This window comes from Rhipicephalus microplus, chromosome 3 (genome assembly GCF_043290135.1).
Source record: "Rhipicephalus microplus isolate Deutch F79 chromosome 3, USDA_Rmic, whole genome shotgun sequence".
NCBI classification, from domain to species: domain Eukaryota; kingdom Metazoa; phylum Arthropoda; class Arachnida; order Ixodida; family Ixodidae; genus Rhipicephalus; species Rhipicephalus microplus.
In genome coordinates, this window is record NC_134702.1 from 63,663,535 (window position 1) to 63,676,034 (window position 12,500).

Sequence of the window (12,500 nt, forward strand, 5' to 3'; positions counted from 1 at the left end):
AGAGGCACAAATAGAACAGCAATATGTACATTTTGCACATTTACATGTTGGCATGTAATTTCTGCCGGCGCATTGACACATCAGCCTACCAATACCAGGCTGGTCGAAGGACAAGTTGCACTCGTCTGTCACAGACCCACACAGAAGGGCAAGACCAGTGCCGAAGAAATTTTTCTTTACCGTGGAAGAAGAGCTCCTCCGATAAAACAGACAGCAGCTCCGAGTACAATCACTCTATAGGATCGGGTAGAGCGGGAGGCGGCGGTGGCCCGCTGCAACCGCCTCGCAGCGGTTGCGCCTGAGGCAAAAAGAGCCGGCAACAATGAGAAGACAAGCGAAGCGGCCTCACGAACAACACCCAGAATAAACAAAGCGATTTACTCTGAGGCAGCGAAATCCAGCATGTACGGCTCTCCAAAACAAAAAAAAAACAAAAAAATGCGAGCAATGACACAATGCCTCAGAAAATGCTGATTTGTTTCCCGAAGGGAGAAGTTCAGACATGTTGCAGACTAGACCATTCTCCACCTTTCGAGGTGGTCGAGAGCGGGAAGCACACCCCATCCCAGACGCCATCCCGGAGGTGTCCAGGCAGAAAAGAAGCCGTTAACGTGCTCCAAGACACCCGTCTAGAGTGAGCACGGCGGGCTGAGGGGACCAACGGAAGCAACAAAGCAGCAGTTGTCTCAACTATGTGGTTGTTCAACACATCTATGCCAGCACAGGTTGACTGAACACGGCGAAAAAATGCAACAGTGGTTGCATAAAACGCAGAAAGTGTTATTGACTGCGGCCCCTGTTAAGGTGCACATTAGGCATCAAATGCCGAAGGTCAGTACCCAGAAAGTAATATGCAAGCGTTCGTGCTGGAGATTCCTCCCCTTACACTAGGCGCAAAAAGAAACGCAGTGCCAGCAGCCGACATCGTATGGACACTGAAGGGAAAGCAAAGCCTCCCTGACAACGCTGCTGTCCCAGTGCCGCACGAGAGACCAACTCAGCGCCGCCTGACCAAAAAAAGGAACACAAAGAAGACTGAAGTGATCACACTATGCGTATAGATGGTTGCACGACGTGAGAAAGGTACCGAATGCGACCGAAAAATACAGTCTGCGCAAGGTACCTCTGCTCAAGAAGCGGAAAGTCAAAATCCCATGCATCTTGAATTCAGTCTTACTTCTTTGAGAGCATTTAACCTAACTGATTCGCAAATGCCGTAGTGGTTGTATAATATACCTAAAATGCGAAGGGACGCGGCCGGATGAAAAGGAAAACTGGCGCTAAGCCTCGAGTTTGGAGAGCCAATGAAGAAATACCGAGATTTGGTGAAGTTAAACGCTGCACCTGAAATGTCGCCATACTGGGAAAATACATACAGACTCCGTGAAAGGCTATCTTCATCTGAAAGGTACAAGGCTATATCGTCAGCGAAAGCTGTGACTTTCACGACACCGCTACCAGGAAGCGCAAGACCCCGGATGCGAGAACCCGCGTCAAGAGCACGCAAGTATGGCTCAAGGCTGAGCACAAATAGCACAGGAGACAATAGGCATCCCTGATGGACCCCACGTGTTATGTAAAAGGCAGAACTTTCCCAGCCATCCAGAACTAGTTTGCTTTTCAGACCAGTGTAGGTATTTCTAATCATTTCCACAAACGAATGAGGAAAGCCGAAGGCTGTGAGCACATTAAAGATATACATGTGCTCTAGTCAGTCAAACGCTTCTTTCTGGTCAAAAGACACAAGGATACCACGCGCAGATCACGACAAAGTATAGGCAATGATATCACGTGTGGTAAATGAGAAGCTGTTTATTTGTCGTCCAAGCACTGATGAAGTCTGGTGATGACCTACCAGGGCGTTCAACAAGCGTAGAAACGACTACCGCCGCGAATATCTTATAGTCAACGTCAGGGAGCATCATAGGTCTCCAATCTTCAGGATTAAGAGAGGAAGCATTTCCTGGGTCCATCTCTAAAACTCGATGGAAAGACACCATTCTCGTAACGTCGCTGGATAACCGCGGTAAAAGGCGGCACCAATCTCATTTCAAAATGCCAAGTAAAACTCAACAGGCAAACCATCTGGCCCAGAGGACGTTCCACGTTTCATATATTTCAGCACCGCCTTTACCTCTTCAGCCGACGGAGGGATGTGCAGGCAATCCGCAGCTTCTGGATAAATACGGGGCAAACTTCTAAGCATTGGCGGTGTTTCATCACAGTTAGTCCGCGTGGCCGAACACGACATTGCTTCAAAATGCGCTAAGAAAACAGATCGATCACGCATAGGAAGTGGCTGCGCAGGTGGTATTTGTGCTGTCATAGAGACAGATGGCGGTGATTGCCCAAAAAACTAATGTCTCGCGTAGCGCAGCACCTCGGGATGTGCACATGGGTTGTGTCTACAGCGCCATGCTGCTGCCGCCAGGGACGAAGCAGCAGTCAAGCGCTGAAAGCGTTCACGCAGTTCACACTGTCAAGCTCGCATCAGAGGAGAAGGCGTTTCGGCGCGCAAAGCAATACGTAACTTCACTGCAGTGTCAACAAGCTCCCCAGGAACGCGTCGACGAAGCGAACGCCCCTCTACTGCGCAGTGCAGGTGCCACTGTGTTTTAAGCGCATCCCAATCTTGAGGACCAGATGCCGTGAGCGATACACGTATTGCGCGTGACAAATCTGATCCTGAACGCACGTCCTGCACGACGCGAACATCAAGACGCCATGGCTTGAATAAGCGTTAGGCAGTATGCATTTTTATTTAAAAATGATGCAGATATGTATTTCTAATGACGAAGCGTTTATTACAGTGCGCTGACAATGCCATACTCTGAACAAAAAAAAGTGAGTGTTTCCTATGCTTCGCTAAGCGTTCAGGAGCTATAACTAAAACGACCCGGTGATGCCACCTGCCAGGGACTCCACATTCTAAGAAACTTTAGTTGTTGTTTTTTTTGTCAATTATGCGAACGTCGCAAAGACAAAGTGAACGACCTGCTGACGCGCCTCGACTCATGCTTAAGAGGACGCCACTAGAATTTTTCCTATTCGTGCCAACTCGTTCATGATCAAGTGAACATGCAGTTCTCGAGCTCTCGTGGTCACGTGATATCTGTCGACTTCATTTCACTCAGGTCGGCTTTGCTTTTCATTCGAGGTCATATTCGCACGATACATATAATGCCAAGTTTAGAAAGTGTGGCTCCTGAGGAATGAGCTTTGTCGTGCAGAAGACGGATTCCCCTTGCCGCGGAGGTTTTGCTCATATATATATATATATGTAACAGATGAGACATGGCGTCAGTCAGAACACCAGTTTATTCTGACCCTTCGTCTTCCTCATCTTCCTTCCCCATATTCACCTGTGAAGCGTCATACGTTTCCCCCTCCCCCCGAGAGAGCGTCAACTTATTGGGACAATAGTAGCGACACAGTCTGTTGACGTGCACAATATCAGTAGTTCTGCTTAACGGAGCTGCGCATCAGTCGATCTCATAGTTCACAGGAGAGACTCTGCGAAGAATTGTGTAAGGTCCTTCCATGACTGAACTGAGCTTCCCTTTGTTCGGGTGCCAAGGTGTTTTGTAGAGGACCAATTCACCAGGTTGGAGATCTTGTGGTAGGAATTTTTTGTCGTAGATTATCTTGTTCTTCTCATGATAGGCAAGCGTGTTCTTGATCGCACTTTTCCTTGCTTCTTGCACACTCTCCATTGGTGCGTCTAAAATTGTGTCGTATGAAGGAATTCCATACATTAGGTACGATGGTGGATATCGTGTTACTTCATGTGGGGTTCTGTTGTATTCATCGACAACGTCCGAAAGATGTTTGACCCAAGACTTCTGTGGCTGCTCATTCATTTTGCACTTTAGCCGGGTTACAGACCTTGTCCATTCTATTTCATATATCCCAGGCATAAGTGACCATTGTTTCGTGCACTTCAATCTAACAGGTTCTTTAAGGCGTCGGTCAAACAATCGGAAAACAATAAGAGACTACTCACGCGGCGATTATGACTCAATCAACAGTGAACTCGAATCGAATTTTGAGAGCTTTGCTAATGGCTTCTTTGATCGCAGTGTTCAACAAAACTGGAACTTGTTCAAAATGAAAGTTGAATCTTTAATCACGCGATACATTTCCACATACGTTATCAAGGGTCGCCAACGCCCCCCTTGGTTCTCAACTGACATAAAAAAATTGCGGAATAAAAAGTAACGATTGTTCCGTCAGGCAAAGCAGACTAATTCGTTCGCCCGTTGGCACGTGTACAAATCTGTCCTTTCGGAATACAGAGCAGCTATCAAGGAAGCCAAGCGCGTTTTTCTTAATAATACCCTTCCCTCAATTCTTGTAACCAACCCTTCTAAGTTTTGGAAAACTGTTAAACCTAGGAAAAAGAAAAAACATTTCGCTTACGAACTCAGACGGGCAGCCAGTTCGCTGTGAAGAGTGTTGCATTGCATTAAATGATTTTTTGTTACTTCTTTTTCAAGTTGTTCTGCTTTTGCGTTGCCACAAATGCCTGATTTTTTACCTATGTATCTTGTTACCGTTGATGCCGTTGGAGTGCAAAATTTAATTCACAAGCTTAAGTTATCCTCTTCTTGTGGCGTAGATGAAATCAACTCAAAGTTTCTAAAAAACACTGCATTGTATTCATCAATTTACTTGTCCCTAATCTTTTCGCAATCTATTCAGACCTCCACTTTGCCGCTTGACTGGAAAGCGGGGAAGGTGGTCCCTCTGCACAAGTCTGGTAACACACAGTCTCCTCTCAATTACAGACCAAATTCCCTAATCAGTGTTCCTTGTAAAATGTTAGAACATATAATTTACTACAACCTTGTCTCATTCATAGAATCAAACTCTTTTTTTACTCCCTACCAGCACGGATTCCGAAAAAGTTACTCATGTGAAACCCAACTTCTTTATTTTACTAATGACATAGCATCGGCTTTAGATCACGGCTCACTTGTGCATTGCATTTTTCTTGACTTTCAAAAAGCTTTCGATAAAGTACCTCACCAATTACTCCTCCTGAAAATTAGTTCCTTAAACATTGACACGAACATTCTTAAATGGATTGAATGCTTTCTGACTAATCGCACTCAGTTTGTAACAACTAATGACTATAACTCACCACTTTCTAAAGTAACATCCAGCGTACCCCAAGGTTCCGTATTGGGCCCTTTACTTTTCCTTATATATATTAATGATCTCCCCGACAGCATTAACTCCACTATAAGGCTATTTGCAGACGATTGTGTAATTTACCGCGAAATAAACAATGAATCAGATAACCAATTTCTACAGTCAGACCTTGACACTGTCTCAACCTGGTGCAATAAATGGCTTATGACTCTCAACTCTAACAAATCTAAATGCATGTCAATAACCCGGCGATCTATTTCTCCCCCCTGTACCTACAGAATTAACGCAGTTCCCCTCCAGCATGTCTCTTCATATAAGTACCTCGGCGTTTACATTACCAACAATCTATCTTGGCACACGCATGTTACCTACATCTGTAATAACGCTAACCGAACGCTAGGATACTTACGCCGCAACTTTTCTCGCACTCCGCTGTCCCTCAAAATTCTACTATACCGATCATTAATTCGCCCAAAGCTTGAGTACGCGTCCGCTATATGGGATCCCGTGCAGCAAAATTTAATCAACGCGTTAGAATCTGTTCAGAACCGCTCAGCTCGGTTCATTTGTTCTAATTATTCCCGTACTGCTAGCATATCAGAAATGAAATCTAACCTTGACCTGCCCAATTTAACTGTCCGGAGGAAACTGGTTCGACTGCATTTTTTTCATAAGATATTTTTTCACAATCCATCAATAAAGCGAGACCTCATTTCACAACCGTCATACCACTCATCGCGCATTGATCACCAGCATAAGGTTGCCATTCCGTCTTGCCGCACCAAATTCTTTTCAGCAGCCTTCTTACCGAAAACAGCCGCCGATTGGAACCACCTTCCCTCTTCCGTTGCAACAATAACAGACCCTTTGTTATTCAAGACTGCAATTTCTCAGCAATGTTTGTAACTATACGCAGTTTCCATTATCTATTTTTGTCTTGTATGTGCTTGAATTCTTACTTATACATTTTCAGTTGATTTATGTTGCCTTCGTGATTTGCGCATCTGACACTTGTTTCTTTTCTTTGTCTTTTTTTCTTGTCTTTATTCCTTTGTGTGTTATAAAATGTTGTACCCACCCTATCTGTAATGCCCTACGGGCCCTGAGGGTATTCTAATAAAGAATAAATAAAAATAAATAAATAGTCTGATTTGTACGTTCGTTCATGCAATTACATTGAGGGTGTTGGGAGGATGTGAACGATTGGTGGACACCATTGCGTTTTAGAAACTGCTTGAATTTTCCAGCTGTGAAAGCTGGTCCACGATCAGATAGGAACTTCTTGGGTTTTCCTGCTGCAAAGATGGCGGTGATGCACAAAATGTATGCGTCACAAGTTTCGTTCTTGTGGGAAAACGCCCAGACATACCGCGTAGCGTGGTCGATCGCCAAGTGAATAAACTTCTTTGTCGAGCCATATCCTGAAAAGCCACCTATAGTGTCCATTGCTAAAAGATCAAAGGGTTGTTCTGCAGGTGGTAGTGACTCGAGAGATCCGAATCTCTTGGTTTTCGGCTTCTTGCAACGCTGACATATGTCACAGTGGCGAACGTAGGATGAAACGTCTGTGATGATTTCCGGCCAATAGTAGGATGATGACAACAAGCCCAGAGTTTTCTTTACTCCAATGTGTCCGAACTGACAGTGTGCTTTCTGCAGAAGGCCCAGTCGAAGCTTGACAGGGACGTACACTTTGCGAATTCCTTTACGTGTCACGATAGTGACCCCGTTTTCCGTTGTGTACTTGAGGCGAGGGTGGTCATCCTGGTAAGTTTGAAGTTATGGTAATGAAAGGAGTTGAACCATAGGGCTTCGCGAAAATGCGTCCGCCTTGATGTTTTCGCTGCCTTTTTGATGTCGAATGTTAACGTCATACATCGACAGCTTCAAAGACCATCGAAAGAGCCGGCCATGTGGGTTTTTTATGTTTCTGAGCCATTGTAAAGCAGCATGATCGGTGACAACAGTGAATGGTCGTCCATGTAGGTAGCAGTGCCACTTGTCAACAGCGTCAATTATAGAGAGGCATTCGAGCTCTGCAATGGCATAATTTAATTCGTGCGCGAGTAGCTTACGCGAGTGATAGGCAACGGGGTGTTCTTTACCATCATGATCTCTTTGCTTCAGAACTGCACCTATGCCTACGTTAGATGCGTCGCAATAAAGAATGGATGGTTTCTCGCAAGAAAAAATTCGTAAAATGGGTTCTTTGGTGAGAGAGTATTTCATGTTCTCAAGGGCTTGTTCACATGAAGAATCCCATTCCCATGGTGTGTCCTTCTTCAACAGCTTCGTAAGTGGGAAAACTATGTCACTGAAGTGCGGTATAAACTGGCGGTAAACGTTGGTGGTGCCTAAAAAACGCTGAAGCTCTTTCGGGGATTTCGGTCTTGGGAATCGCAATACAGCTTCGATGTTTCTTCGTATAGGCGACACTGTACCGTGCGACACTCTGTGACCCAGATATTCAATAGAATCTTGGACAAAATGGCATTTCTTCAATTTAAGTTTTATATTCTCAATTTTTGGGGCGTGCAATAGAGCTTGGAGGTGCTGTAGTTGCTCAGTAAATGTGTCGGAGAAGACTACGATATCATCAAAATAATTAACGTCATTCTTTAAGTTATGTTTTCTGATAACTGATTTCACAGCTCTTTCGAATGTAGAAGGAGCATTTCTCAAACCGAAAGGCATAACAAGCCACTCATAATGGCCATTCGGCGTAACAAAAGCTGTTTTTGGGATGTCCTCTGGGTTCATTTTGACATGCCAATAGCCTGATGTGATATCCAATGTCGAAAAATATTTCGATTTTCCCAGGTAGTCTAGAACATCGTCTATACGCGGAATAGGTTGGTAGTCAGGCACAGTGACAGAGTTAAGCTTTCGATAATCAATGCATAAACGTGTGCGTCCTTCACCTTTTTTCTCTGCAAGAATGACTGCAGCCGCGTATGGGGAAAAAGATGGACGCACTACACCTTGCATCAGAAGTAAGTCCACTTGCTTGACAATTTCCTCTTTGTCTGCCATGGAGCATCGATACGGTGGTCTGTGGATAGGCACGTTGTTGCTGAGGGCAATGCAGTGTCGTTCCTCCGCGATACATCCGAAGTCCATCTGAGACTTTGAGAAAATGTCTTCGTAATTGTGAAGCACCTCTCTCAAAGCAGCTTGTTGCGATGGTGGAAGGTGCGTGACATCAACGGCTTGGAGAGGGATTGTATCGGCGCTGAAGACACACTTTTGTGTTTGAAAGGAATTCTGCAAAGCTTTGTTGTCTTGAAACAAAGTCATTGTGTTTAAGTCCAGTGATAAGTTGAAAAAGGCGGCGTTGTCCAGGCCTAGCAAGAATTCAGTCTTCATGCCTGGTAGATTGTGTGCTTGGACTGCCCGCTTTAACTTCCCTATTTCCAACTGTATGCGTACGCAGCCCAAAGTTTTTGTGGTTGAGGTGACTTGTTGGACACTAATGCATGAATCCTTGAGCAACTGCAGCTTGAGTTTCTTTAACACAACTTCATTGATACAGGTAATAGTCACTCCTGTATCCAGAGTTGCGTTCACCATGTGTCCGTTCACAAGTGCACCAAAACGTATTAATGAGCCTTTGGGCCGCCCTCTTCGTTTCCCTGGTTGTCAGTTAGAGCAGACACCATTTCACGACGAGAGCACTGATTGTGCCAGTGAAACTGATTCGGCTAACCAGCAGATGCACAATGTCGGCACTCACTGTGAGGGGTGCGCATCTTGTAGGGAGCCATGGTCGCGTAGAATGAGGCTCTCGACGCATGAGCTGCCGTTTTGACGAGTGTTGGGAAGCATCTCTGTGGACAGAGTCTTCCGCTTCAAGCGCAGCAGCAAGCCACTTGGCTGGGGCGGTGAGCGTCAATCCAGCGAGGCACCTTTCGATCTCTTCAGGTACACCATCAGTCAATCCTGATAATATGTTAACGTCTTTTAAGTCTGCGAGGCTACTAAGGTGTGTCTCCTCTTCGTAGTAGTGCCTGATGCGCTGTTCTCTTTTGAGCCTGCAGTGTATGAATTGGCGGAAAGGGTCGCTAACAGGTGCAGAAAATCGCGATATAATGCTTGTTTTGATGCCTTACCACGTACCTTCTGCGTATAAAATCTCGGTGAGGTACCAGCGGAATGCCTCACCTTCCAGGTACTCGCTGATGCAGTCGATGCGATCTCGTTCGGACCAGCTGACGTTGCTCGCCTTCGTTTCAAACAGGTGCAACAACTTGTCAACAGGGACGTCGTCTTCAGCTCCGGTGTATTTTGGCAGGCTGATCATCTTCTTTGGTGGGCTCATGATGTTTCAGCGGTAGATCCTGTCGACTTCGTGTAACGGATGAGACATGGCGTCAGTCAGAACACCAGTTTATTCTGACCCTTCGTCTTCCTCATCTTCTTTCCCCACATTCACCTGTGAAGCGTCACATATATATATATATATATATATATATATATATATATATATATATATATATATATATATATATATATATATATATCGACCTTGGCCGAATTTCGGGGCACACTTCTGGCTGCCACACCGCTTTCTTCGGTTTCGCTGTCACCATTAACTACTAGAGCGATACCTTAGGCATCCGTGACCACAAGGGCATGTTTAATCATTAACCAATCATTAATCATGGGTATTAGTCATCGGAAGCGAGATGTATCGCCAAGCATCAACATGTATGCATTCACGAAAAATAGTGCTCAAATTTATCTGTAAAACAGCACCAGATGCATTGTACAAGCTTTCTTGTATCAATATACTTTAAGCTCTCCACAACTTTTCTAAGGAGATCTTTTACTTTCGTGTTATACCAACTCCTATGATCAGACATGTTTTTTTTGTCACAATTACAACGCACCTGTCTGGGTTGAACTTGTCAGGCTCTGGAAAATATTCCGGATCAACGTGCATTGCGGCCAAAGGAATGTCGATGCACATGCCTGGCTTGAAGTGAATACCAGCCACTGTAGTTTTCTCTGTACAGACTCTCAAACTCCTGCAATGTCATAATCAGTATGTGAAGATAGGTAAACAAATCACTTTGAACATAACCATCATTATGAAGCATTTGATCAGCAAGCCAACCAGTCACCGTGAAACTTCATTTTATTGCATAAATAAGCACCGTTTTAAAGACACTTTCACGAAGACTGACAATTTCGATCCATGAAAGTGAATCAGCCGTATCGTTGAAACACGTCATTCTCATCATTAAGTCGGTTTTGTACCTCATTGTCTACGTTTTTTGAGGTTATAATGCATACTTAGTTCGGTATTGTCGTTTCATTGTGTAGGTTAGTAAACTACTCACAAAACTTCGGCAGCAGCAGTAAAGACCGACATCATGGCCGTCTCACACGTGTGCAAAGCTCTAGCATTTAGTCATTAGCGCGCTCCGAAAAATGCGTCAGGTTTTGCAAAAACAGCTTGTTGAACTAGTTTCTAAAAGACTAGGCCATGATATCTCCCGAATAGAACTAGCTTGTCATGACTGGCTGCAGGAATGGTGCATCGATTAATGAGAATCAATCCTGCGTATCGTACAATACTGGACTGGCACTGGTGAGAGTGCCCAGGCTCTTACAATGAATCAGGAGTGCAAAGCCTCGTCGCCTCCTTCACGCAAGCATCGAGATACTGCATTTCTTGCAGAGAATCATATGTGAGTTCACCCTGCAAGCAAAAGAGAGGCTAATTATTTCACGTATTTTAAGAGTCAGCATGGTGGAAACAGTGATGATATGTACAGTTCCTCCACTTCCCATTTGTGTTTAACTTGGCACTCTTATGTGAAAGCTCAACATAGAAATTATGTTTGATGCGAACCATCGGTTACAATGAAGTAAATGAGAAGCAGTTTTACACTGAATCAATGTAATGAACATAAGCCTAAAAAGAATTTTTGCATATAGCGAAGTGATTTCAAAAGTAGTTTTACACTGAAGCAGTGTAATAAATACAAGCCTATGAAACATTTTCGCATATAGCGAAGGCATTTTATGAGGTGCCCCTTCATTATGAGGTTTGAGTGCATAGGTTCATATGTTACTACGTCATATCACCTGCTATTGAAATGCGAGCAGTGTTACACCATCGCTCGTACTATATTACGTAACATACTCTTTAACATTGTACTGAAACGAATTTCACTGTCATTCTGACGGACTAGCGCTTTGTCATACAGAGAAACTTTCTGATTTTCTCCAGTTTACCCTTTTCAACCTAATGTGAAAAATGGTGATAATAATGGATAATGATTGACTGATTCATTGGTTATGTTCACTCATACATAATGAAGGATTCTGGTATTTACAATACAATGAGGGCACTGAGTTATAAAGTGGGAAAAGAAGTCTGCTTTTCTTAACCAACAAAACTGGGAAGACACTGCAGTTTCCCCGCGCTCAAACAAGCACGGCAATGGTTACTCTCGAGCTCAGCATGTGACAAGTAATTCATTATAACCATCATTATCGTCATCAGATTGACTACGCCCTCTGTAGAATAAAGGTCTCTCCCAAGTTCCACCAGCCCACTTGGTCCTTTGCTTGCTGCTGCCACTTCATACCCGCAAACTTCCTAATCTCATCTGCCAACCTAACTTTGTCTCCCATTTACCCGTGTACATTCTATGAGAATCCAGTCAGTTACCCTAAATGATCAGCGGTTATCCTGCCTACGCGATGCGTACCCAGTGCATGTCTCTTTTTTCTTGATTTCAACTATGATATTCTTAACCCCTGATTGTTCCCTGACCTACTCTGCTCTCTTGTTATCACTTAAAGTCCCCCCTGTCATTTTCCGTTCATCACTCGCTGCGTCGTCCTCAACTCAAGCTGACCACTCTTCGCAAGCCTCCATGTTTCTGCTCCATGATTACATCACGTAATTACATCCACCTTAGAGTCATCGACAGGCACAGATATGATAATCGTAAACAACGCAACAAAAACACACGAAATGTAACAATGGCAAAAATCTATTTCCAAAAGTGGAACGCACGCATCGGTATGCCCGACTTAATTCTGAACCTCTTTAATTTTCGGAGATATGCATGCCCTGTCTTATACAATATGTCATTGGCTTTGTTCGTTTTAAAAAAATGAGACCTCGACAGCAAGCAACCTAACCCATAAATCTCATTCCGTACCATATAAAACATCAGGAACCATCAAGAAACTCAGTCGGCTGCTGACCCGAAGGGCGTGGGTTTGAATCCCGGCTGCGGCGGCTGCATTTCCGATGGAGGCGGAAATGTTGTAGGCCCGTGTGCTCAGATTTGGGTGCACGTTAAAGAACCCCAGGTGGTCTAAAT

General features: G+C 44.3%; 1 protein-coding gene across 1 annotated transcript in view; it reads right to left on the bottom strand.

The window, feature by feature from the left end:
- Nucleotides 1-12,500, bottom strand: part of LOC119160032 (cytochrome P450 3A41) — a 59,607-nt gene that overhangs the window by 5,763 nt on the left and 41,344 nt on the right. Inside the window, exons 11-12 of the mRNA XM_075889647.1 lie at nucleotides 10,770-10,858; nucleotides 10,044-10,181 (exon numbers count right to left, since the gene is read on the bottom strand). Of these exons, the coding sequence (XP_075745762.1) occupies nucleotides 10,044-10,181; nucleotides 10,770-10,858 (227 nt within the window). The remainder of the gene's footprint in view (nucleotides 1-10,043; nucleotides 10,182-10,769; nucleotides 10,859-12,500) is intronic.